General features: G+C 39.6%; 1 protein-coding gene across 2 annotated transcripts in view; it reads right to left on the reverse strand.

Moving 5' to 3' along the window:
• Positions 1–27,453, reverse strand: part of agbl1 (AGBL carboxypeptidase 1) — a 158,173-nt gene that overhangs the window by 72,941 nt on the left and 57,779 nt on the right. For both annotated transcript variants that reach the window (XR_013767155.1, XM_079163217.1), the window contains exons 11-13: positions 19,613–19,729; positions 7,726–7,924; positions 5,937–6,027 (exon numbers count right to left, since the gene is read on the reverse strand). Coding sequence is in view for 1 of the 2 variants with exons in the window: in XM_079163217.1 (XP_079019343.1) it covers positions 5,937–6,027; positions 7,726–7,924; positions 19,613–19,729 (407 nt within the window). In the remaining variant the exon portion in view is untranslated. The remainder of the gene's footprint in view (positions 1–5,936; positions 6,028–7,725; positions 7,925–19,612; positions 19,730–27,453) is intronic.

Here is a 27,453-nt window from a genome sequence, read left to right on the forward strand (position 1 = left end):
AGAAAAAGAGACTCCAGATAACAGCAAAGAGACTCAAGATAACAGAAAAAGAGACTCAAGATAACAGCAAAGAGACTCCAGATAACAGCAAAGAGACTCCAGATAACAGCAAAGAGACTCAAGATAACAGAAAAAGAGACTCAAGATAACAGAAAAAGAGACTCAAGATAACAGAAAAAAAGACTCCAGATAACAGCAAAGAGACTCCAGATAACAGAAAAAGAGACTCAAGATAACAGAAAAAGAGACTCCAGATAACAGCAAAGAGACTGCAGATAACAGCAAAGAGACTCCAGATAACAGCAAAGAGACTCAAGATAACAGAAAAAGAGACTCAAGATAACAGAAAAAGAGACTCAAGATAACAGAAAAAGAGACTCCAGATAACAGCAAAGAGACTCCAGATAACAGAAAAAGAGACTCAAGATAACAGAAAAAGAGACTCAAGATAACAGCAAAGAGACTCAAGATAACAGAAAAAGAGACTCAAGATAACAGAAAAAGAGACTCCAGATAACAGAAAAAGAGACTCCAGATAACAGCAAAGAGACTCAAGATAACAGCAAAGAGACTCAAGATAACAGCAAAGAGACTCAAGATAACAGCAAAGAGACTCAAGATAACAGAAAAAGAGACTCCAGATAACAGCAAAGAGACTCAAGATAACAGCAAAGAGACTCAAGATAACAGCAAAGAGACTCAAGATAACAGCAAAGAGACTCAAGATAACAGAAAAAGAGACTGCAGATAACAGCAAAGAGACTCAAGATAACAGAAAAAGAGACTCAAGATAACAGCAAAGAGACTCAAGATAACAGAAAAAGAGACTCCAGATAACAGCAAAGAGACTCAAGATAACAGCAAAGAGACTCAAGATAACAGAAAAAGAGACTCCAGATAACAGCAAAGAGACTCCAGATAACAGCAAAGAGACTCAAGATAACAGAAAAAGAGACTCAAGATAACAGCAAAGAGACTCAAGATAACAGCAAAGAGACTCAAGATAACAGCAAAGAGACTCAAGATAACAGCAAAGAGACTCAAGATAACAGCAAAGAGACTCAAGATAACAGAAAAAGAGACTCAAGATAACAGAAAAAGAGACTCAAGATAACAGAAAAAGAGACTCAAGATAACAGCAAAGAGACTCAAGATAACAGCAAAGAGACTCAAGATAACAGCAAAGAGACTCAAGATAACAGAAAAAGAGACTCAAGATAACAGAAAAAGAGACTCAAGATAACAGCAAAGAGACTCAAGATAACAGAAAAAGAGACTCAAGATAACAGAAAAAGAGACTCCAGATAACAGAAAAAGAGACTCCAGATAACAGCAAAGAGACTCAAGATAACAGAAAAAGAGACTGCAGATAACAGCAAAGAGACTCAAGATAACAGAAAAAGAGACTCAAGATAACAGAAAAAGAGACTCAAGATAACAGCAAAGAGACTCCAGATAACAGAAAAAGAGACTCCAGATAACAGCAAAGAGACTCAAGATAACAGAAAAAGAGACTGCAGATAACAGCAAAGAGACTCAAGATAACAGAAAAAGAGACTCAAGATAACAGCAAAGAGACTCCAGATAACAGCAAAGAGACTCCAGATAACAGCAAAGAGACTCAAGATAACAGAAAAAGAGACTCAAGATAACAGAAAAAGAGACTCAAGATAACAGAAAAAAAGACTCCAGATAACAGCAAAGAGACTCCAGATAACAGAAAGAGACTCAAGATAACAGAAAAAGAGACTCCAGATAACAGCAAAGAGACTCCAGATAACAGCAAAGAGACTCCAGATAACAGCAAAGAGACTCAAGATAACAGAAAAAGAGACTCAAGATAACAGAAAAAGAGACTCAAGATAACAGAAAAAGAGACTCAAGATAACAGCAAAGAGACTCCAGATAACAGAAAAAGAGACTCAAGATAACAGAAAAAGAGACTCAAGATAACAGCAAAGAGACTCAAGATAACAGAAAAAGAGACTCAAGATAACAGAAAAAGAGACTCCAGATAACAGAAAAAGAGACTCCAGATAACAGCAAAGAGACTCAAGATAACAGCAAAGAGACTCAAGATAACAGCAAAGAGACTCAAGATAACAGCAAAGAGACTCAAGATAACAGCAAAGAGACTCAAGATAACAGAAAAAGAGACTCCAGATAACAGCAAAGAGACTCAAGATAACAGCAAAGAGACTCAAGATAACAGCAAAGAGACTCAAGATAACAGCAAAGAGACTCAAGATAACAGAAAAAGAGACTGCAGACAACAGCAAAGAGACTCAAGATAACAGAAAAAGAGACTCAAGATAACAGCAAAGAGACTCCAGATAACAGCAAAGAGACTCCAGATAACAGCAAAGAGACTGAAGATAACAGAAAAAGAGACTCAAGATAACAGAAAAAGAGACTCCAGATAACAGCAAAGAGACTCCAGATAACAGAAAAAGAGACTCAAGATAACAGAAAAAGAGACTCAAGATAACAGCAAAGAGACTCCAGATAACAGCAAAGAGACTCCAGATAACAGCAAAGAGACTCAAGATAACAGAAAAAGAGACTCAAGATAACAGCAAAGAGACTCCAGATAACAGCAAAGAGACTCAAGATAACAGAAAAAGAGACTCAAGATAACAGAAAAAGAGACTCAAGATAACAGAAAAAGAGACTCCAGATAACAGCAAAGAGACTCCAGATAACAGAAAAAGAGACTCAAGATAACAGAAAAAGAGACTCAAGATAACAGCAAAGAGACTCAAGATAACAGAAAAAGAGACTCCAGATAACAGAAAAAGAGACTCAAGATAACAGCAAAGAGACTCAAGATAACAGAAAAAGAGACTCAAGATAACAGAAAAAGAGACTCCAGATAACAGAAAAAGAGACTCCAGATAACAGCAAAGAGACTCAAGATAACAGAAAAAGAGACTCCAGATAACAGCAAAGAGACTCAAGATAACAGAAAAAGAGACTCAAGATAACAGCAAAGAGACTCCAGATAACAGCAAAGAGACTCAAGATAACAGAAAAAGAGACTCAAGATAACAGAAAAAGAGACTCCAGATAACAGCAAAGAGACTCCAGATAACAGCAAAGAGACTCAAGATAACAGCAAAGAGACTCAAGACAACAGCAAAGAGACTCAAGATAACAGCAAAGAGACTCAAGATAACAGCAAAGAGACTCAAGATAACAGCAAAGAGACTCCAGATAACAGAAAAAGAGACTCAAGATAACAGAAAAAGAGACTCAAGATAACAGCAAAGAGACTCAAGATAACAGCAAAGAGACTCAAGATAACAGCAAAGAGACTCAAGATAACAGCAAAGAGACTCAAGATAACAGCAAAGAGACTCAAGATAACAGCAAAGAGACTCAAGATAACAGCAAAGAGACTCAAGATAACAGAAAAAGAGACTCAAGATAACAGAAAAAGACACTCAAATCGACCAAAAAGACACTCAAATTAACACATTAACCACAGAGAGACATACAATGACGACAGAGTTTTGCATCTCTTTCAGTCTGGGGGTTTTCCTCGTTGTAGGAGGGCCCAGGTGGCTTTCATTTGTCCGTGACTCCATGTTAGTGGAAATCAGACAACATGTAGGTCTTTCTCAAAGAAATCCCTGTAATACAACTCCTCATACTCAAACAGACATCTCTCGGTTGGAACATTACAGGACACAGCATGAGCTAGTAATAATGGATGGGATGTGAGGGGAACTGAAGAGGTAACGGTCAGCTATCAATGTCCATTTATAGTCCATCAACAGTGTTGAGGCTTTACACTCAGTTGTCACTTGACTTCAGTTCATTCAACTAACTTCAATTCTGTTCCTCTGGCAATTTAAAGAGGGCAGAAATTGTGAGTGACAACAAAATGACTACAAATGAGCTCACTCACTAAAGCAAATGAACCGAAGGCAGCACGTATACACAAATCTTTCTTTACATTGATTCTAAAGGTATTCAGAGATGTTCTGAATAAAACATTGTACTTGTACTTGGTTAGGCTTGGAAAAATCACCTCCACGACTCTGTTGGGAACGAAAAGGAGCGTGCTTGAGTTATCAGCATTTAAGAAAACTAAATTATTGTCATCAATAGAATTATTAATGTCAGTAAGATTATTAACGATTATTAATAATAACGGGGCACCACCTTGCGAACAGGGACTAAGAACCAAATGATAAACTAAGTCGCATAATTAGTATTTACTCACAATGTCAATAGTCAAAGTACTATTACACAGTTAGAGTATAAGTGAAGGTTTAAGTTCGAGCAACTAACTAAGACACCGTAAATAGCTTATTAGAGGTGGTTTTGTGGTTGAAGATTGTGGTTCTTCTGAGTTTGTCGGTGGAAGTCAGACAGCGTGGCTCCGTGCGGCGCTGTAATAAAACTATCTGTGCATCAGAGAATGTCTTCGGCTCAGTAAGGGAATTCCCGTCCTTACGGCTAGCACAAAGTCGACTTGGGTGGAGAGGATAAATGTGCTTCTCTCTCTCTCTCTCTCTCTGAAGAAGTCTTCACTTCTGCAGAAAATGGTTCGCTTCCTCTTCCAGGATGTAAACAAAAACAAAAACAAACAAACTGTCCAGTAGATTAGTCCAGCGAATCTAAAACTGTTACACCTAGGACTTCCTTTTAAAACAGCAACGTTGCGTGTGCTTCCTTGTCCGACCCGGAGTCAGAGGAATAAGTGGTGCATTCAAGCGCGTTCGGTAGTTTTGTAAGAGAGCTGCTTCCGGCCGTGAAACCGGAAGTCCTGCCTCGGCATCCCTGGTCTCGTCCAATTAGACCGCAGTGTTGCATTGCGTGATGAGTCCACACCTTAATGTGAACTTCTTCCTAGTGGGGGTGTGGTTGCTTATCAACCTCAAATCAGGATGAACCCTTGCCTTGCAAATAGGAAGGCCCGATTTCTTTCTCCCAAAGCACATGTTTGAGGCCACATGGTCAGACCCCAACAACTTCTACCACAGAGCACCACAGAGCTATACCCGTCATGGTGCGGTGAAAGTCTGTAGAGGATTCCTCTGAAGAAACGTATTGTTGTCTGGGACTTTTCATTATTTTTAAAGTTTAGTTTTCAAATCTAACAATTACATCTCAACTACCTGTACTACAATAATAATAATAATAAAAAACTAAACCGTGGAGCAGCGAATCTGCCAGGTGTAATTATGGCTTGACAGAGTGCAACTCCACTCTAGTTAGAAACTGCAGATGGTAAGGATGCTGCATTTAGATGGCTGTAAAGACAGTGTGAAGAAAAGGCCTTCAATTTAGTACTACTGATTGTTATGACGGACAGAGACTTAATCTGCCAAGCTGGCATTGATGCCATAAATGTTGGTTGAAAAATCATTAATATCAAATTACACCTATTACCAAACTAATTACCCACAGTGACTAAAATAGGACAACAACATTTTAGATGAGTAATCCTTAATGAATTATTGGGAAAAAGCATGATTATAGAGTGACATTTGTTAAATTAAAGCATTTCTAAATTTCTTTGACCCAATAGGACAAGGAACTTAAATTTTCTGTTGATTTTGTTTCCAAGTACCCGATTCCCTTTCGAAAACCTCTCATTTTACTGCAGCAGGGTTTGACACTCAATGCAGTACTGCTTCTGGTTCTCCCGTGACTCCCTTCCCTCCAGCGAGCTTAGCAGTACGGCCTGGGTCTCCAGTTGCGCGGTCTTGGTGCTGGCTCCCAGCAGGGACCGGCGGGAAGCGAGGCGAAGCTCTGCTCCTGCCTGGAGTAGGTGTTTTTAAAGGAACAGGCTCAGTGTCCTCGATGAATTCTTTCAGCCTCATTTCCTTTGTGCTTTCAGATTACATGTCCTTTCATCATTATCACAGCTTGACAAATGCCTTGTCCAGGCGTCCATGCAGAGGAAATATTGAGTGTGAGCGTACCTTGCCTCTCTAATCTTGGTCCTGAAGCTGGGGCTGGTGCTGAGGATGCTGCTGTGACTGTGGAAATCACGGGCCTCTAACTGGGCAGCAGCTGGAGAGAGAAAAACAGACAATTGAGCATTTGGATTGCCACTTTTCAAGAATAAGAGGGAAGAAAAATAAGGTTGTGGTTTTTAAAACAAGGAAGGTTTGTCAGTGTTTCTTTTTTATATATACCTGTATATGCTAAAGGTATCTCGTTTAATTAGTATTATCTGGAAAAAAACATTTACAGCAAACATTTGTGTGGTGAAACAGATTAATGGCTGGCATTATATTGAAAATTAGTGTATGACTATATAGAATATATTGTGAAAATAAAGATATGTATGAATAACATTTTACTAATTTTATTTAGAATATCAGCATTCATTTACAAACGCAACACTTAAGATGCAAAGCTAGGTGGTACAAACGTGTATTATCACTGATCATTGTTAATTTACCAGTCTCAAGGCTATTTAGTATTGCTTGCCATGCAGAAAAGCTGCACTAATCCCTATGTTTACATTAACAATGACTCATATAACTATAAATGTGAAAGGAGTTGCTCGCTGTGAAAGAAGCAAAAATAATTATCATCATTTTAGCTCATTCTTTTGATTTTCCAAAGCTCCACCTCTCATCAACCTCTAAAGCTCTGATAGACTCACTGTAGACTACCTGCTCAGCAGCAAACAGCAGATAGGCACAGTTAGAGACCAGCTGGTGGACAGAGTGGAACACTTAGCAGCTAAAGAGGTAAGTATTTCCCTCAGGAATTGGTGGAGACCAAAAACAGAGCAAAAACTAGAATTACAGCCTCGCTGTTGTATGCCTCCACGAACAAGTCAAGTTGCAGTTTCCATGTTTTTCCAAAATGTCCACTTAATTTTTTTATCCTATTAATAGCATATACATTTCTGGGCTATGGATAAAAATGTGTTTTGTGAGGTAACCTCAGCCTTTAACCGAATTTTTGTGCAAAATTTGAGGAAATTCCCTCAACGAGTTTCTGAGATATCACGAGAATGGGACGGATGTGACGTCGACAGTGAACTTGACCCATGACCTTTTACCACCAAAATCTATTCAGTCCATCCCTGAGTCCAGGTGGATCATCCGGTGGACACAAGCACAACTCCAGGACAACTTTCTAAGGCAACGGTATGTCAAATGTTGCGCTTTCATATTGTTTTGCTGTCCCAAAAAATCTATGAATGCATCTTTCAATACACAGCAGTAAAATCTCATCACCAGGATGAAGTAACAAAACATGTTTTTATTAAATACACTCAACACTTTTACACTACACTTACATCTCACTTGTTTTAAGTTCTGTTATCTGTTCGTTTGTGCACTTTATTTTATATTTCATTTTATTTTATATTTTTCTGTAAATTTTAATATGTTTCTACTTTGCACTGTGTTGATTGTTGCTATTGTTAAATGTTCTGCACCTCCCGTCATGTCAAATTCCTTGTATGTTCAACATACCATGGCAGTAAACGGTTCTGATTCTGATTTTAATCATAAGCTCGGTTGGTATCTCTCTACTCGTGAAATGAAGTAGCTCAATACCGGACTTATTTTGCTCTTAAAATACATGATATTGATGGAGAGAGCTATTCAACCCATCGTTATTTGTGATTAGGAGATGATTCATTTTCATTTTCTCGGAAGAGGTGATGCAGTTATTCTGAGCAGGTTATCGTGTCTTTATCTAAATATTTATATGAATGTTGGACATTACATTTGTCCCGTCCCTGACCTGGTGTGTGTCCCTCTGGGTCTGTCTCTGAATGAGACCCTGAAGGGGAGGTGGACGAATCGCTGTTGGCAGCACTCCTCCCTCCGCCCCTCCTGGAGCTGTGAAACCGTAAACCGTTGAGCAGCGCTGCTTCCTCATCTGATGACGATGATGATGATGTCGTTGAACTCTCCTCTGGCTCGGAACTCAAATCCAGGTCCTGTGAGACACAATGGTTGGTTTGCAGTCATGTGATTTGCTCAAAGACAAACATGTCTTCGACGTCTGCCAAAACACCACTTTCATGCCTCACGCTTCATTTCAAGGACTTTTAAACAGACGTGTGGACACTGTGTCTGGAGAAGCAGCATGTAAACCACTCTGAATCCTTTCACATAGAGTTCAAGACACCAACATCTCTCGTCTTAGGGGGATTTCAGTCAGGAGACATCCAGAAAACTACAAATATTGAGGAAATGTTACGTACCATGTTTTTTTATCACAAAAAAACAAAAACACATTACTATTACCAATACCATTGCTGATTTTATTATCATTAATATTCCACTGTATCCACTGGTGCTGTTATTACTAGTAGTCATAATGTTTACATCATTATTCTGCTTCCTACTCGCATTATTTGAATCATATCTGTCATATGCATTGAATGTGTTGTCACTCTGTAATGTTGTTCATTCTGTACACATGACATCTGTTGCACTTCTGTTCATCCTGATAGAGGGATCCTCCTCTGTTGCTCTCTCTAAGGTTTCTTCCTCTTTTCTCCCCGTTAAAGGTTTTTTGGGGGGGGACTTTTTCCTGTACCGATGTGAGGGTCCTGGGACAGAGAATGTCGTATGTGTAGAGATTGCCCTCTGAGGCAAATTTTTTATTTAGACCAATAATCAAACTATCAAAATGTACACGAACCCTGTTCGACCTCTCATGTTGGACAGTGAGGACAGACGGGACGCTGCAGTGACTCACTATCGTCTCTCCAGGTACAAGTGGTATTACAAGACAGGACGAGCCGGGGCTAGCTGATTAGCGTGCTCATTTCAGTAGATAAAACACAATACGTAGACATCTTTGACATGACTTTGAGATATTTTATATACATGTTAGGATTAATAACATTGTACGTAGTATTATAGCAGCTTATGTGCATTCTCAACACAATTTATAAGTGTATTTTTAATTTGTTGTAAGTTGAGCTTTGTGTGACCAGACGCACCCTGATTGAACAGATGTGCTTGGTTGACCCATGGGTCAGCCCTGATAAGTTTGGAGACTTATGCTGCGTTCAAATTTGCGATGGCGCGTTTAACGCGGCACGATTGACTCGTGACGCTGTGGCGCGATAGCCTATCAGCGTTGAAATGCTCCCCCTGTCATCAGTGACGTCCTGCCGTTGTTGAATCAGGAAACAAATACTGTAGCCGTCTGTGTTCACACAGAGCTCTACGATACCTCATAACAGTAGAGACCGGACCAAACTATGTGTATACATGTGTGTGTAAACCATATGGTACAAACAATGAAAAAGACGCTTCTGTATTTACGTCTAGATGACGTTATGTTGAGTGCTGATGGAGCTGCTACAATGTTAGCATAGCCTAGCACCGATCGATCCGAGCTCCATTGAGAAAACAAGTATTTTAAAAGTGATTTGCTTGTCGTCTTGCGGAGAGAACTAACAAAACTAACAAAACATGAATTCAGACAAATCTGTATCATTACGTAGTTATTTCGGAGTCCCTTTTTGTCGGTTTATTGCAGTTAAATCACAGCCAAATCAATTTATTTGGGGCTCATACAGCTGTAGTAAACAGCCGACGTGTGGCTTGCTAGACACAGTGAATACACCTCGATAAAATCCACGGAGCTCCTCCGGACTATGTTATGAACCCAGACATGACGGCATTTAGTTTTCCGTGATATCTGTGACTTCCACAACACGTACTAAGCAGAAATATAGGTTATATTTCCATGGTTGATGGCGGACAGTTGAACGGCTTTCAGGGCGATAAGCCACGCCCCGTCTCCGGTGCGTCCAGCTCCATTCACGCGAATGAACACAAATGGTCCCCGGCGAGAATGCTGCGATTAACGCGGCGCGATTAATTTGCGCCACATGTGGTGTGAACATGGCATTAGGTCTGGTATGCCAGGGTTCTCCATTTCTCTATCTGACCCTTAGGTTCAAACACATGGTTTAGATTAGTTAAAGTCCAATGTATGGATGGGGAGCCAGACATTAATTTATGTGTCTCACCCCCACCTTTGTGTAGACGGAAGAGTATAAGAACTGTTAGTGAAGTTGAAGAAATCCTACAGTCTAGCAAGCTGTGTTTTTCCTCCCATGATTCATGTCCAATAAAGAATTCTGAAAAGTTGATCTTCAACTCCAACCTCATCTGTGACCAGTCTTTTCAAAGAAAATCAACTTCAACAATGTAACCTCTCCACAATTCTGTCCAGATTGCACCTTTTTTGAAAATGAAATGTTATGTATGTGGGCGTGTTATTTCTGTGACTAGGATTGAGGTTAATTAAACCTATTTTTGATTAACCTTATGATTCTATTTGTCTTTAGATTTCGGTTATAAAAGTGAAATATAATTAAAGAAACTCTTTTTTACTGGCTGAGCAAGCAAAAACACTGTTGAGTGGCAGCAAGATTATTGATCACAACCCACAGATATAAAATGCGCAAATGGCACAGGTATGAAATGACCATTAAATATGCGTCTGACACGTTGAAATAACAGCTGTGGTCTGCTGACTCGGTACTGCTTATTAGTTTAATCCTGGACTTTTGGCGACCAATGCTTACCATTACCATTATAGCTCCATCTGATATAATTTGCCATTGGAGAATTCTGAGGCGGTGGGAAATGATAGTCAGCAGTCCCCTTGGATATCTGCATGTGATTATGTGCTCGTCTACACTGCCAAAGACACGTTTCCTCCTGCACATGTATTGATTCAAAGTATGTTCGTTATCAGGAAAATAAAGGGTTGATTCTCTAAACTTTTTTTTTTTTAATTTATTGGATCCGGGAGAATGTCAAGTTATCCCAAGTCAAAAGGCTACAGTCTAAACTCTGAAAAAGCAATGATTCAGCCTGTCAACAGTATGGCCACTCAACAGTTATTTGAGTTATTGACATTGGGAATGTGGAGTAATGAAAAGTAGCATCAAACAAGATGGTGTTTTTTTTTATATGCAATCATCATCTTTAACTATCTGTTCAGTACAATTCCCCAATGAGCACAAAAACAGATGCTATCACTGAAATCAGAGCAGTGGAACTAGCAGACTGTTATACATGTGTAATTTGCTTGTTCCGGGCACCCTGGTGTCTGCAGGGCTCTGAGCAGCTGCTTTGTTCACTCATGCCTCAGGCCAGCACTGGATCTGCTTCTCGAAGCTTGAAGTGTGAAGTTTTTTTATCACGGCTTGTACACAGTCAAAAGCTGAAATTTGAGTTGCAAATTGATTCCTACCTGTCTGATCTGCTGACAGGTATTTTTCTCAGCTGGACTCATGTGTCTAGAGATTTCAGCAATTAACATAGTGAGTAAAATGTCATCAAGATTTTTTCTGTGTGGAAGTCTTTAATTTTACTATAGCTTTCATGCCTGGCCCAAATCATGTCTAAGGGCTGTTGCTGTTGAGGATGTAAGTGAAACTCTATTCTGTTCATTTTCGTTTTGTGTTTTGCTGCTCAATCAGGTGAGGATAAATCAAGCGGCGACCTCCAGTGATATTGAGTGAAGCTAATGAGGAAGTGTCTTAAAATATGCATTCTCTTTACTGGTTGCAAAAAGAAGTCTGATTGTATAGAAGTCTATGAGAAAATGACTCACTTGATTTATTACCTCAGTAAACATTGTAAACATGAGTTTATGGTCTCAATCTTTAGTTTCTAGTCTTCTTCAATACAGCATGATCATTTTGTAAATGATGATCCATTTAGTGTAAAATAGACCATGAAGCAGGGTATGGCGGGCTTACTGTGATTAACAGGTCGCTGCGGCTACCAAAGCCTTATATGGCATCTCTACATCACTCATTGGCCGTAATCCAAGATGGTGACGGCGAACTCGAGGCTTCAAAACGGCACTGTTGGTGTCCCAAGCGTGACTAGATTAAACAATGACATTTTGTCACTTCAGGCACTCCCGTCAGTCTTTAGTCAAGTTAATGACAACCACGCTCTTTTCCTAACCCTAACTTACACAGTTTTGTCGCCAAAACCTAATTTCCTATGAAGACGGAAGTTTATTTTAGAAAGACACTATGCATGTTACGACTGTATACTGAAACTTCCAAAATTGACGCTAAAGGGTTACCTAGAACGTCATAGTTTGAAGCGTATGGGCCACTGACCAAGTGTCAGTGGCCCATACGAGTGAAAACGTGTTGTTCCTACAGGATTTTCTGCCGTCGAAGACATGTAGCTTTCTCTCAGACCACTTCCAGGACAACATGCTCAATGAGTTATTTTTTGTTAAAATGCGAGGCAGCTGATTGGATCCACTGATAGTTGACTTTGCTCTCACAATAACTGTTGGTAGGGGACCGTCCTCAGTAGACAATCAACAGCATTGTCTGTGTTTTGGGAATTTAAACAACCTATGTTTACATGTTGCTGTCAAGTCAGTTGGAACATTTTAAAAGGCAGCAGCACATCATGTAATCCTCCTGAGACTTATTTTACATAACAAACGTACTTATCTTTTCCTAAGTTCTTTGCTTCACTGAGGCCATGCTGTCTTTTAAACCAGTACTATTCATTATCTGTGCTTTGGTTTCCAGCCAGGGGCACAATCATGTTTTGCACACAGCGGAGGCAAATTCAGCTGTCAGACAAATTAACTACAGCACATCACAATGCATTGTGATACATAGCTAAGCTGTCTTCACTGTGAGAGACATGTAGGAAACAAGCCTCTTGCTGTAATAATCAGTCATTGTATTTTTTTAGTAATGCAGAGAGCATCTGGGGATACATTTTTTTTTTACTTTTTTTATCCTCATTATATATTCTGACAAATTAGCATGAATGTGCTTCCTATTAGTCAGATATTAACACATTTATCATGAGTCAAGTCAGATGGTATCCTGTGCTTTATGACATGAAACATTATCATGGACTGAGGCACTTCTTCATTATCTCCCATCTGTCTCTGACACAATCTATTTCTGTCTTTCTTTTACACCCACACACGCACACACACATACACACACACACCTACACCCACACACATTTGATTCAACATTTAGTGGGATCAAGACAGGCCTACATTGCATTTATTATCCCCGCTGGAGAATATGTGCCTGAGAATATGCATGCTTGAGTGTGTGTGCATCGCTGTGTCCGTCTGTCTGTCCGCGGCTAATTTAGCACACCCATCAACCTAATATTTTTGTTGTGCTAACGTATGTATCACTCGCTTAGCAAATGACAAACTGAACTGAGCGCTGACTACAAAGGAGCACGTCGGTAGAAAAGAGAGTTAATTAGCTGCGGTGTGTTTGGCTAACAGAGCTAACCGCTAACTGAATTTAACACAGTGATACACTTGTGGTGAGACCGGGGGGGCATATGTAGTTTGTGTTCATCTAATCAAACATTTACCGACAATAATACAATACAGGCATATAAAACAAAGCTAAAATTAAAATCATAGCGGCACAGGTCACACCGGGCCTTTCACAATCCTTTTCTACATTGAGCCTGTACTTGATGCAATTGAATGTTTATCTCACAAGGACAACAGAAACCCTCTCTCCTGTTTCCATAAAATTAGTCACGACTACCTCTGCTAATAACCGTTGAAGTCAGGATGATCATGACCATGTTTGAAATTAGCACACACAAACACACACACACTGTGTTAGTCATTTCCTGTCTCTCTCTCTAATCAGTCATGTCCTCCTGCAGTAAGCCATGTAGGTCATAATGGTAATCTGCATACAGAGCACTCTGTATGCATCCTCCCTCTCCTTGTAGGCCTTATTTCTTACACAGTTTTTTATCTTACTGTGACGCTCCCAAACTACACATCAAACCAACAAAAAAAGTTCATCAGTGTCTTCCAGAAACCATCTGTTCGAAGTATTTTCTGATCCGTAAACTCAATGTATAAAAGTCTGCTTAATTTGGGTAAATCAAACTCCTTGCTTAGGGTTAAAGAGCCATTGTTGACACGATTAAAAGAACATTTTCAGGCCTTTTTTTCCCGTCTCGATGCTATTTGACGTTGATTTTCTTTTGATAATTTATTTTACAACATTTATGTTTCCAATGGTGGAAATAAAATGGAGGCTCCACGTGCTATGTATATTAAGCTATTCACATTTTACAACCTCCACTTACAACCTCTCCTGTGTACTGTGTTCAGCAGCCTGCAGTTCAGTCGAAGTTTCACTGTTTTTTTCACAAATTAATCATGGCTTCCTAGTTTTTTGGGGCGGAGTTTTAAATGAGACATCACAATTTTAAGCTTATTTTCACTTGCTTTTTTCTGATGAAAGAGCTCGTTGCACATAATGTGTTCAGGGGCTATCAGAACGATTCAGATAATGGCAATTTCTACAGCTTCTGGCTGTGATAAACAGTGTAAATTTAGCGATTGTTTGAAGAAAACATGCTTTTCCATCCCGCCAGGGATTTGGACAATTCATTAATTTCATATAATAAAAAAAAAGAAAGAAAGTAATATGCTCTCCTGAAAACCACCAGTCTCCATTGTTTACATCACTGATCATCGTAAAACACACTTCATTCAAACTCAACAGAAACAACTTTGTTACGGTAGTTGTTCCACTGTTCCAACAATACAAGTCCAGACATTCCACATACTGCCGCCAGTCAGTGGATTCCATGTGAAACTCATCGATTTTGCAATATGTCTCCATCATTAGCCAAGACCGCAGTTCGTCTTTGGCGCCAATGAAAAGTGTCAAGGGGTTGCAATGTCCTCAAACTCCCTGCATAATTGCTGTTCACTCTGCTCAACTTCCCAACTGCTCTGACTCAAGGGCACCATGTCAGCCTCCATGGTGGGCAGGTATAAAAAAAGAAGTAACCACCGTAACTGACCTCTATGCTCCTTTCTACCATTTACCAACTCTTATTTCCGGTGTGTCTTTGTCATTGTCATATGCTGTTCATACACTGTCTTTCATAAGCTTTAGTGTGCTTATAACCGGTTCCGTTTTATAAATCTCCATCATTGTGAAATTGTACAATATGCACAAGCCCTCATGATCCCCACCCCGACAGTTAGAGATTGATGGAAGTGGATTCACACCTTAATCACCTCTTTGCATAATCTCCCTCTGCTCCACCACTCTTCAGACCTGTCACTGAACACAACCTCGGAGGAGAAGAAAAAGAAGATCAATTTGACCGACCGTCTGTGTTTTATCAGTCCAACAACACCAGTGCAGCTGTCGTTACACATAACCATTACACACGGCTGTGGCTATTTGTGGCCCCTGCATTGGCATTGATTCATCACATGTTGGCCATGAAAGCTATAATCAGAAGTGACATCTTTCATCTTGACTACCATCAAACACCAGAAAGAGTCAAAACAGATTTGAATCCATATTATTTTGATATATTTAATGTATTAATATTTTTATATTTTCCTTAAATATTTGTATCCATATTGAAACAGAAGTGCCTCAAGACCAAATTTAAATAAATAAATTGAATTGAATGGAAAAAAAATAATGATGCCTCTAATGTAGTGATATAAAAATAACATTACACAACCTAAAACAAATGTTTCATGATAAGATTTTACCCCTCACATAAACTTAATTTCCAGTATTTTGTAAACCGTGTATAATCTGGTCTGAAGCCTGTGTAAAGTGCATGCCTTAGTTTGTCCTGCTTCCAATCTTTGTGCTAAGTTATAGGCTTAACATCCAAATGTTTGTGTAGGAAACAAGGTGACAGTTAAGTTAACTGATGTACCCATTAGGAGGACATTTATATTAAACTCATTTGGAACTGTTCTCAAAGTGACTTCTAAGGGATAAACTTGTGGTGGATGAAGCTTTTTTCCAGTCTCGGGGAGTTACAGCTCAAACATGGGCTGACGCAGATCGCTGACCTGCTGATGACAGTACAATTTGAAAAAATAAATCACTTCCGTCTCCCACCTCAGCTCTGTTTCCATTTTTCACATTTTCAAGCACTTTGCTCTGAAGTATGGATCTACTCTGACCTCAAAAGCGTTTCACGCATGTATTGTGATGGAAGAAAAGATCCGATCAGTCCCAATTTCGCGAGCGTCCAGTTAGGGGCTGTCACCCGAACGAGCCCCATTTGGGGTTCGCTCGGCTCCGACATTTGGTTCCAAACGTCGTAGAATGGACTTTTCATAAATAAATATTATTAATGCTACACACATGCTATATACCGAATTAATGAAGAAATTCTGAGCAACTTAATGTGTTTTTTTTAACTGTTTCCTGAAGAAAAGGGGGTCAGACAAGCCTTGGGGACCGGGTGGTAGGGATTTGCGTTTTCGGCGAATTGTTTTTTACGCGTGGTGAATTTTGGATTTTTACTGGCTAACGATTCTGTCAACCAGCACCAGCTTACGCCCAGTGTCTCCCTGAGACTCTGACGTTTCGACAACAGTGTCATAGTCTGAATTTGACCAATCATAGGCCCAGAAAGCACCACTCACACACATGAAGACTGCAGTCAGATGAGAATGGATCCATGGTTTGCAGGCTCTGAGAGGACCCTGGCTCTCAAATTGATGCCATACTGCTGGATTTGGATGTTTGAACAATATTATTGATAAAACAAGTGAAATATAACGTTATATAGTATATAAAAGTACAAAAAAGTACATGATGACCTATGATTTGGGAGAGTTTTTAGGCTAGCCAGGGCCTCATAAGGCGAACCTGACAATTTTCAAATTGAGATGTGTGCCATCTTCATTTACTATTAACAAGTAACATATATACAATATTTACCCATCTGAACAAATCTCACAAGTGTTTCTGTTATTAAAAAGAAAAATTATTCAAATAGACCTTGTAGTTAGAGATCTACACTCTCTTGAGTATGGGTATGCAATTTTCGAGCAGAGGCCTAAAAATAGGCTTAGGGTCCAAGAGGTTAACAGTTTACCATATACCATCAACAAAATACACTCATCATGAAACAAATATAATGATGTCGCATACCAAATTAAACTTCAGAACCTGGGCTACAATAATATAGAAGATGTTTGTACATTGCTCCAAATACAACTCTACATCATAGTCATATTTCGCCATGAGTTAGCAGACTCCGCACATGTTAGGAGCTACCGAACGAAAGCTACATGCTAACAAAGAAAACCGAGATGACAGAAAGCGAGCCAATCCTACACAGATTCCGGAGATATCTTCAATATTTCTCTCCGTGAAACCATTACCGAGATATGAGCCAATAAACACCAGCAACACAAACCGCTTTATCAATTATTATCCGAAAACGCGCCTCACCTCTCGCCGTTTTCATGAAGACAAAGCATAATATCCGGGTTTTTTCACCCAGATATCTGTTCACCGGATATCCTGTTTATCACTGAACTGTTTCTGTGAATACAGGGGGGTGTAGTCTAAGCAGGGGGGGCAGGGGGTAGGATTTGACTTCGGCGTATTGGATTTTACGCTTCACGAGAGACGGCGCCTTGTTGATTCTGACTGGCTAACAGTGCTGTCAATCTTTTCTACGAGGCTCTAGCTCAATTCTCTAGGCTCTGACGCGTCAAAAGAGGTGTGAACCACTGAAATAGACCAATGGGTTCATGAGATACAGGCCTGCATAGACACAGAGGACTGGATTTTGGAAAAAACTCCATGATGCAGAGACACACAGAAAGGGCTCAGAGAGGATTCTGACTCTCAAAATGAAGCCAAACTGCTGTATTTGGATGTATTGAACACCATTAGTGATAAAACAAGTGAAATATATAGTTATATAGTATAGAAAATCAAAATAGAACAGTTGGTTCCAAAATTACCATTTTGGAGACCTCGCCTGAATTCTCTGTAATAAAACCTCTCTAATATTGTTCTGCTTCACTTTATCAAAGTCAAACTTTGCAGGGAGACTGATCACATATTGTGCTATGATGTGGGAGAGGTTTGAACTTTCAGCTGCATCATTCATAAGAGATAATCATCCTGAAAGTGGGGTTTTTTTTCAGGCGAACCTGAAACTTTTCAATTTGTGCTTTGTGCCATCTTCATTAACTCTTAACCAGTAACATATACACTGATATTTCCTTTATTATAACACCAAAATTATTCAAATACACCTTGTGATTTCAGAGGTATACTCTTTTTAGTATGGGTATGCAATTTTTGAGCAGAGGCCTAAAGAAATAGGGTTAGGGTTCAAGATAGGTTTCTATGCTTCGAACTCCGACGCTCTACGCACACCTCTAGCATCAGTTTTGCTCGTGACACAAACAGCGTGTCAACATTTGCTCATAACGTATGGTGTGTTTTCAAAATAAACTTCCGTCTTCACGTACAATTCGGTTTGGGCAACAAAACCACTTAGTTAGGTCAAGGAAAAGAAAGGTGCTAACGTTAATTGGACTGACTAACGAGTCACGCGACGAGCAAATCACGAGTTGCTAAGGTCACTAACAACTGATGTGACAAAATTTCACCGTAAACTTCTACTTTAGCATGAGACACCAGCGGAGGTCTCCCGGACAAGAATCTCATGTTTGGTTAGATCCATACACCTACATTGCTCTGGGCCAACCCACACCTTATACTTCAGTCAGTTTCTCAGAGTGTGGAAAAAGGATACGGGTGTGTTCACATTGGAGTTGTTTGCAAGCCAGGTGCATCGCTTGTATACACTTAGGAGTGCCTTTTTTCAGAAGAAAAAGGAGTACTGACCAAACAACGTGACTCCACAGAAATATACGTGAAATAATCTAACGGCGCATCATGTGGTGGTGGAATGTAATGTGTAAAACCACTTCAACATTTTAACGTTAAAAGGACAACGTACACATTTTAGAGGTATCTAGTAAGACATAACGATTCTTAGTTTTTGTTTTTATACACTGAATAAAACATAGTTATGAATGTTATATTCAATATCTGGCAATAAACCCTACTAAATGTTAGACTTTAAGGCAACAAAACCACTTAGTTAAGAAAAACATGGTTGGACTTAGGGCTTAAAAAAATACATAAACACGTTACAGATGTGTTTAATTTGTGTGTCCGCCATGGCAATAAATCATGATTGACTATCCATTGCTGTTGCTGCCATGGTGCAGACACAAAATTTGAACACATTACTTGCGACCACCACGTACTGCGCAGTTATAAGACGTCATGGTTATTTTCATGTATTTCTGTGAGATCAGCTTGGTCCAAGCTGTGTGTATTTGATGCATCGAGAACGGATTCATGTGTTCTCCAAAAAACAGTGACATGCAGAGGAGTACAATGCTGTAACTTTAATTTTCTTTATTATTAGTATTTGTCATCAAAAAGAGTGACTTATTTAACATCATGTGCCGTCATCTAAGCAATTCACTGGGCTGTCAAACACACACACAGACACACACACACACACACAACCTTGTACTTCTATCTTTGTGAAGGGATTCATTCACATAATGCATTCCTGTAACCAAACCTTAACCATCGCAATTAAATGCCTGACCCCAAGCCTAACCCCATCGAAACCTTATTCTAACATGAACCTTATAATGGCAACTGTCCCAAAGTGAGGCCTGGCCAAAATGTCCTCTTTCCAAAAACGTCCTCACTCAGAAGGTCGAAATCTCAGGTCCTCACAAAGACAGATGCACAAGTGTACACACACACACATGTTTGTACCTCGAAGTCATGTGAGAGTTCAGGACAGAGGCGGTTGTACTGTGGCAGCAGCTCTTTGGGTCTGTCTGGGTCAGGGCGAAGACGAAGTTTGCTCAGGTCGGTCTCCAAATCGTCATCCTGGACAGAGAGACACATAGGGGTCAGAACAAGTTGCAAATTAACTCACTAACTCCATGATTCATGTAACTGCATGGTTAAATTAATGCTGTTTACAACTAAATGTATCCAAAACAGTATGTATGTTTTTTTACCAAGACAAACTTTGGTAGTGTAGAGCCAGATGTTTTTGTATCTGGGGAGAGGCCACGGGTTGTACCCGTACCAGGTATCTCTGAGTACTATTTGATTCCAAATTATCATTCAAATCTCAGGTAAAAAAGGTCTGTAACCGGGTCAAATTTAATCTATCAAATTTCAGGTTCACACTAAACTACATGTCAACAGAGGCAGCTAAGACATACATGCTTTCGATGGTTGTTTCCCATATCGCTTACTGTTTAACAACCTGGTCACAGGCTAGCACCACTACTCTGAAACCACTACAGTTAAACGTATAAACGAACACTCAAAATCCTTGATAAAAAATCTGTTCTTTCTCATCATTGCCCTATACTAAAAAAATATAACTTGTTTAGTTGGGAGAACATGATTAAATATGTGAATGTCTGTCTCATGTACAAGATTATACATGGCTTGACCTCTCCTCCGCCCAAACAATTTGTTATCACAAGAACAACTAGATATCGGCTCACAAGAGGTGCAGCAATAGGGGATTGCATTAATCCCACTCAGGAAAAGTGCTTTCCGACAGTCTGCATTTTCAGTACAAGCTGCACTAGAGTGGCACTCCATCCCAGTGACCATTAGAGAACTACAAACATAGTTAATTTAAAGCTCAATTAAAGAAATGGTTAGCTAGTACTGTGAAGAATTTCAGTATTAAAAGCATTATTAGTATGATTAATAGCACACCTAGTGGTGAATAAAAGTGTCACAATGATAAAAATGTAAATTATGTTAAGAGTCAATATATTTACTTATGGAATGTATTATAGGTTTACAGGATGTTTACTTATAAGAAGATATTATATGTTTGCAATAAGTTTGCATGTAGAAGTCTTAAACATAATCATTGGAAGTTTTGAACCAAAGTATAGTCACATGTAGATGGGCGTTCTGAGCCGTGAGGCAGAGAGAGCAGGGGAGACAGGGTGAGTGAGGAATGCAGGGGACAGGCTCTTCACGACCATATAAGGGAATGAGCAGAGGACCAGAGGTAATGCTACAGACAGGAAGTGGTCGCAGAGGAACTGGACAGATGACCATGAGGGCGTATCAGAAGTTCTGCCAGAAAGCGGAGCAATGACGGATCGATAGAAGGAGGAAACAACACGACTACAGCCAATCACTGATTAACATGGACAGATGTTTCCAACGTTTTGGGACAGCTTTGACACTTTCCGACTTTCAGGAGACATAAAGAACAATGTTTTAGGGAGTTTTCTTAATTTTTAGCCACTAAAAATCCAAAACCTTGCCGCGCCACCCCCGAGCATAAAATCATTCGCCGAGCAGTAAGATGACGACCATCTCGTCATACCTGCACCCAAAATCACCATTTATTTCACAGACACACATAGAGAGATGGCGAGCACATGTCTGAAACGGATTACCGTCAATTTCCAGCGTTTTTCTTCCAGAAAATCACCTCAAGGTATGATGCGTTTCAAATTGTTTGCTGTTTGGCTGAGTGCTATTGTGGGGCTTGTTGGCTGTAACTTTTTAATGATTTCAAGGAGAGAAATTTGGAAGATATCACTGGACTCCGTCGAATCCTCGTGCTTTCTGATCTATGGGTAGGCCATGATAGCCATTCGCTTTGTGTTGGTATCTGTAAACGTACGCAGTACGTCGCTCGCCGTGTCCTGGCGAAAAATACGTGATATTGTGGTACATCTTCTAGTTTATTGTATTAGTTTGTGTATAATTGTGTTTGCAGTGTGTAAAATGGTTTACATGATTAATTTGCCCAGACTTATTCTTTAACTGAGTATATAACATGTGTGTAACATCATTATATTCGTTTCTGAAAAGTGCTTTGTACGACACGCTGTACGCTAAACTTTTCTCCGTAGCCCCCCACCGGGGGTTTTCGGGTCAGGAAGGTTAAATTGTTTGCAAACCAAATGTTATTGCACTTTTGTTCATGTAGCAGTACTTTTAAAATAAAAGTGCGCAATACACTACTTTTGAATTCATTATTGGAATTTTGAGCATAACAATGCAATCAATCGCAAAGAAATCATGCGATTAATCGCGATAAAGAATTGTAATTGTTGCCCTGCACTAATTCTGTTTTTAGGTTTATTTTGTAACTTCTGCCTCTTGGGACTACAGATGAAAAATAGCCTTTTGGCTAACTCTGGCGCATTTACAGAAATGTTTTTATTAATGTGCACTGTCCCTTATCAAATAAACCAATAAATAAAAGAATACTAGAAAAAAATCAGACGTTGAAAGTCTCTTGCATTGAAGCTGTAAGTTTTATCTTAGACAAGTGTTTCATATTAAGAAATAATATTGAAAGAGTCCCTCTCCTGTGCATCGATTGCGACTAAAATGTTATCCAAGCAAACTGTTTCGCAAAAGAAGACATTTCGATGTTCTGCTTGGTACAGTGGTTTGACAGGATTAGAGCCTGTTAATGCTTCAGACGGGCCCAAATGCAACTGCCACATTGTGAAAGGGAAAGTAAAACTTACGTTGTGAATTGAAACAAACCTGTTTAGGCAACAAAATGCCTCGGTTAGGTTTAGGAAAAGATTGTGGTTTGGGTTAAAATAAGCAAAATTGCTGTTACGTACATAACTTGGCATTAGTTAAGTACATAAATTATGGAGCAAATGTGCGGTAAAATAAGTCAGTGATGACTGTTTGTTTCACAAGGGTAACTAATGGTGGCCTACCGGGTAAAAGTCCTGTGTTTGTTTGACCCAGCATCCACCCCGACCTCTGCATTACGCAGACTTTTCTCGCTATTTGTACTGCATCAGCTCACTTCCTCCTTTCCTCCCATCATAATTACATCAACCCCTAGTGGTGAGCTTCCTCTTCTTCTATTTGTAACAGTGAACAACCCTATTAATAGATGAAAACGGACCCTCAAACCCATCTATGAGGCCATGGAGTCGTTGAACGTAGAAGCGGGAGCAAAAGGTCACCTCTCCATTCTATTGTGTTGTTGGTCAAGGTCCACATTTCAAATGATAAGAAAAAAAAACTGACTTAAAAGAAGAAATGATTTAACATAACCCCTGACATAAGCACTCATAGGTCAACGTGGAGAATAAGTTGAAGAGTCAAGCCAAACCTGATCACTTTTACCAAGCTGAAGTTACATTTAGATTTGTTCTTCTCTTTTCTGGAAGCTGTGACAATATAAGCATTCGGACAAAGCTGTTCTTTCTGACAAGCTGTACCCGTGGGCGTGGTGGGTGGCACTTAGCAACACTGCTGCCATAGTTATTGCCATTCTCCTGATGAAAACAAAGACTATCTGTCGTTTCCTGTCTACCACGTTCTGCCACACTGGGAACGCGGCGTTAGTAGTTACATTCTAGTTAGAAATCTCCGGAGACCTTTGAAAACGATGACTCAGTCACCCAGACTAACTTTTGTTGATCAGGTCTCATCAGTCACAACGTGTCCTTTCCTGATTCGTCACGCCCCTATCACATGACATTTTTCCCGCAAAATAACAAACGTCATCAGCCTTGACTCAGTGGTTAATTCAACACGGATTGATGTGTTGCTGGCCTTGTTGTCTATGCTAGCATCTGTCACACAGTTTAACTCTACCACCGCCTGCATGCACCAAAGGGAAGCTATTATTCAAGCGCTTGGCGTCAATTAACTTGTACGGCAGGCGTTATCAGCCCTGGTCATGTGATATGCGTTGGAACGCTCGTCTGGATGGAGATCGTAAAACTGAACCTGTTTGTGCCATCTTCATTAACTCTTAACCAGTAACATATACACTGATATTTACACATCTGAACAAATCTCACAAGTGTTTCCTTTATTATAACACCAAAATTATTCAAATACACCTTGTGATTTCAGAGGTATACTCTTTTTAGTATGGGTATGCAATTTTTGAGCAGAGGCCTAAAAAATAGGGTTAGGGTTCAAGATAGGTTTCTATGCTTCGAACTCCGACGCTCTACGCACACCTCTAGCGTCAGTTTTGCTCGTGACACAAACAGCGTGTCAACATTTGCAACATTTGCTCCCTGAAGCGAGCAAGAAAGATTGTAGCCGACTCCTCTCACCCTGGACATAACCTGTTCTTGCCCCTTCCATCTGGCAGGAGGCTGCGGTCCATCAGGACCAAGACCTCATGCCACATGAACAGTTTCTTCACATCGGCAGTGGGGCTCATCAACAAAGCCTGGGACCCCCACTGACTCTGTCATCCCAGGACAATTTCCTACCGGTCACTCCCCTGCTCATCCGCTCTCTGTTTCTTCATTTAAACACACTTGACACTTTACATTACACTTCATCATACTTGCTTATAGTACTGTTATCTGTTTGTTGTGCACTTTATTTTATATTCTTTTATATTCTATTGTAAATTGTAATGTTTCTATTTCTTGCACTGTGTTGATTGTTGATTGTTCCTTGTATGTGCAACATACCATGGCAATAAACGGTTTCTGATTCTGATTCATGGGTACCTTGCAACAGGTCAATAAATCAGTAGAGTTTTACCACCTCTGCAAACCCATCGACTGCTGAGCAGTTCTTCAGTCTATTAAATGGCTTCAGTAGCCGTGTTACCATTTAATTGTCTCTCTGCTACAGTGTAGTTTGGTCAGTGGTTGGGACCATAGGCTACACATGGCTGTAATCCGCCACCATATAGAGAAGAACCAGAAGTTGGGAAACAAAACACGTTGGCTTGGCCATCTAACCATCTAATAGAGAAACACGGAGAGATGTCTTCAGGTATTTCCCGATGTCAGTAAAGGCATTTTTCCATATCCCACTTATTGAACTCTTATTCAACAAACGAAAAAAAAAATGTTCCCTTTCCATGTAGCTTTTCCAATGCAATGCTTCAAAATGCGCATAAGACACATCCTCTCATTGAGTTTGGTTTGGCAACACAAGTGGTTACAGAGAAAGTAATACATTTATTTCCGGATTTCGTATTGATTTTACTTTTTCTAAGGATATCTGAGTTATTGATGAACTCCCTTTTGTAATTGTATACAATGAGTATTAATGTAGGAACAATGCATTATTAATCATGAATTAAGTGTTTATTCATACTTAACTAATGCTTCATAGCGTGCAGCTATTATAAATTGTTACCGTTTCTCTGTTGAGAAGATAACTGAGTGTATTAAATGTATTTAAATCATTAAATGTATAAATGCATGCATATGTGCATCTAAATTATTTCTTAATCATTTACTTTTATAAATGCTCCTATTAATCATCTACAACTCCTGAATAATTGGTTTGTAATATATATAATACTTACAATGGGGGAATCCATCATTTATAAAGTATGAAAACACAATAATGAAACACATAATAGATTCTATAGTTTATTAATCAAGAATAAAAATATTCAGAACTGTGTTTATGAATTGCATACTAATGAGTGTTAAATTAGGAACAATGCTTTATTGGTGATGAATTAAGTGTTTACTCATACTTAATAAAACTAATGCTTTTATTACAAAGTGTCACCGTAATATGTCAATCTTTTATGTACAGTATTTTGTTTTTCTGCTATTTACATTCTTTTCACCTTTTCTTGTTGTAAATATTCTCACTGTTTGCTCCTCGGGAAGCTGCTATAGTAAATCACACCGTCATAATATTTTCTGACTACGCCTCCTTTGTTTTTCTAGTTTTTAATGGAGTTTGAAATACAACCCTGTGACTCTAAACAGACCGGTTGAAATTTAGAAGAAAGCTGACAGTTGGCAGCATCTGCACTCAAAATAATCTACCTGGAAGCATTGCAACCTTTCTATTTGTCTTAGTTCGTCTTTAAAACCCTCACTACTCCAACCGTGTAGGGCAGTAGAGACCTGTGGTGTAACACACGGCAGGATACATTTGATTGGCTGGAGCTACATGGAACCACACTATTCATGCAGGTGCTTATGTTTGATAATAGTACGTTTTATCAAAGGTTGCAGGCTTCTTCCCCGACATATATTATCCTGCTCTCCTGCTTTTTTCTCTGACTAGTTCCCGCTTAGACCTCCTCTGATTTTTTTCCCCTTTCTCTTCCCCCATTGTTACATCCATCTCTCTTGTGGCTCACTCTGCTCCACTTCTCCCATCGTTCCCGCTTCCATTTATCTCTCCACCTCGGCTTTTGTAGTGTCTGTCCCCCCCCTCCAGCCTCCTCAGATTCTGCTTCCTCATTTTAAATCCTCCTCTGTTCTCTTGGCTTTTTTTCCCCATCTGCCATACCTCTTCTTTCATCAGCTGCCCCCCACAGCACGTCTCCCTTCCTTTCTCCCGAGACACTCTCTCCATACTGAGGCCACCTACACCCCTATTTTTCCTTTCATTAGCCTCCTCTATCCCATCCTGCTTTTGCATCTTTCTCTCCCTCTTACATCTCTGCCTTACCACCATTCCTCTCCTCTCTGGTACTCACCGGCCTTACTCTTTATTTTTTTTATAATCCCATATAATTTGGTTTTCCCATCACTCACAGTGGTTAAGAAGTGAAGCCCGCCTCTTGCTGGATTTGATTGGCTGCCTGGGATAAAGTGCGACATTGACGAGCAGTACGAAATTTTAGACTATTTTTACACGTTTCTTTTACAATATTATGAAAGAGTTAACACTAGCTATGTAAATCTGTTTTACTCATATATCTTGTGAAAGGCCAAATGTAAAAAAACGCTAAGAATTTGTATGTCTGTTGTCTGGTTTCTCCCTTGCGTAAAATAGCAAGCCTTTCCACTAAGCTCTCCCGCTAGAGGCCTGGAGAACTTCTGTAGTGTTGACTGAATATGCAGCATTTTTCAGCTGCATTTGTTCGGGTTTGCGTATCATGTCTGTACTTGCATCTTGTTTGCCGATATTACTTTCGTTTTGGCCATTGTAGCTTATTTGCCGTTGTCGGCAACCGTACAAATTTAAGTTAATTTTTTTATGCATAAACATTTGGCAAGGTGATTTTGTTTAAGGTTCGCAAGTTTAGGGTCGAGATTTGGTTATGCTTTCATTATGTCTGGCTACAAATACTAATTTTGAGGTTAAGATTGTGGTTGGGTTAAAACAATTGCAGAACTGGCATTACTAAAACGTTATTGTGAGGAACTTTTGACGGGTTAAGAAACAGTTTTGATATAATACTAATTCCTTTACTATGATGTACAGTAGGTCATATTAAACAATACCATCAAGATGGGCTGTTTCTATAAAGTTATGATTAATGCTTGTCATTGGCCAGGAGCTGATGACAAGCAGCTCCCTGTTGGGAGCCAACATAGACACCATGCTGCAGGAGAAGCAGGCCGTAATGCTGCAGTAAATTGTGAGGTTTTCTAAATGGAAACACTACCCAAAATCAACATAGAATTAAAGTTCCTCGCAGTAGCTTTAAGTTCGTAACTTATGTGACAAATAAGTCAACGATGATTTTTGGGTTTCACACAGGACAGAATCCACGGCTTCTTGGGTAAAAGTCCAATGTTTTTAGATTCACCTGTCCACCATGACCTCCTTCCTTCTTTTAATTAAATGAGTAAGAAAACAGTATTGTTTTTCCCCACTGTCTATAGCAACACTAGCCCTCA

Source organism: Pholis gunnellus (genome assembly GCF_910591455.1).
Source record: "Pholis gunnellus genome assembly, chromosome: 7".
NCBI classification, from domain to species: Eukaryota; Metazoa; Chordata; class Actinopteri; order Perciformes; family Pholidae; genus Pholis; species Pholis gunnellus.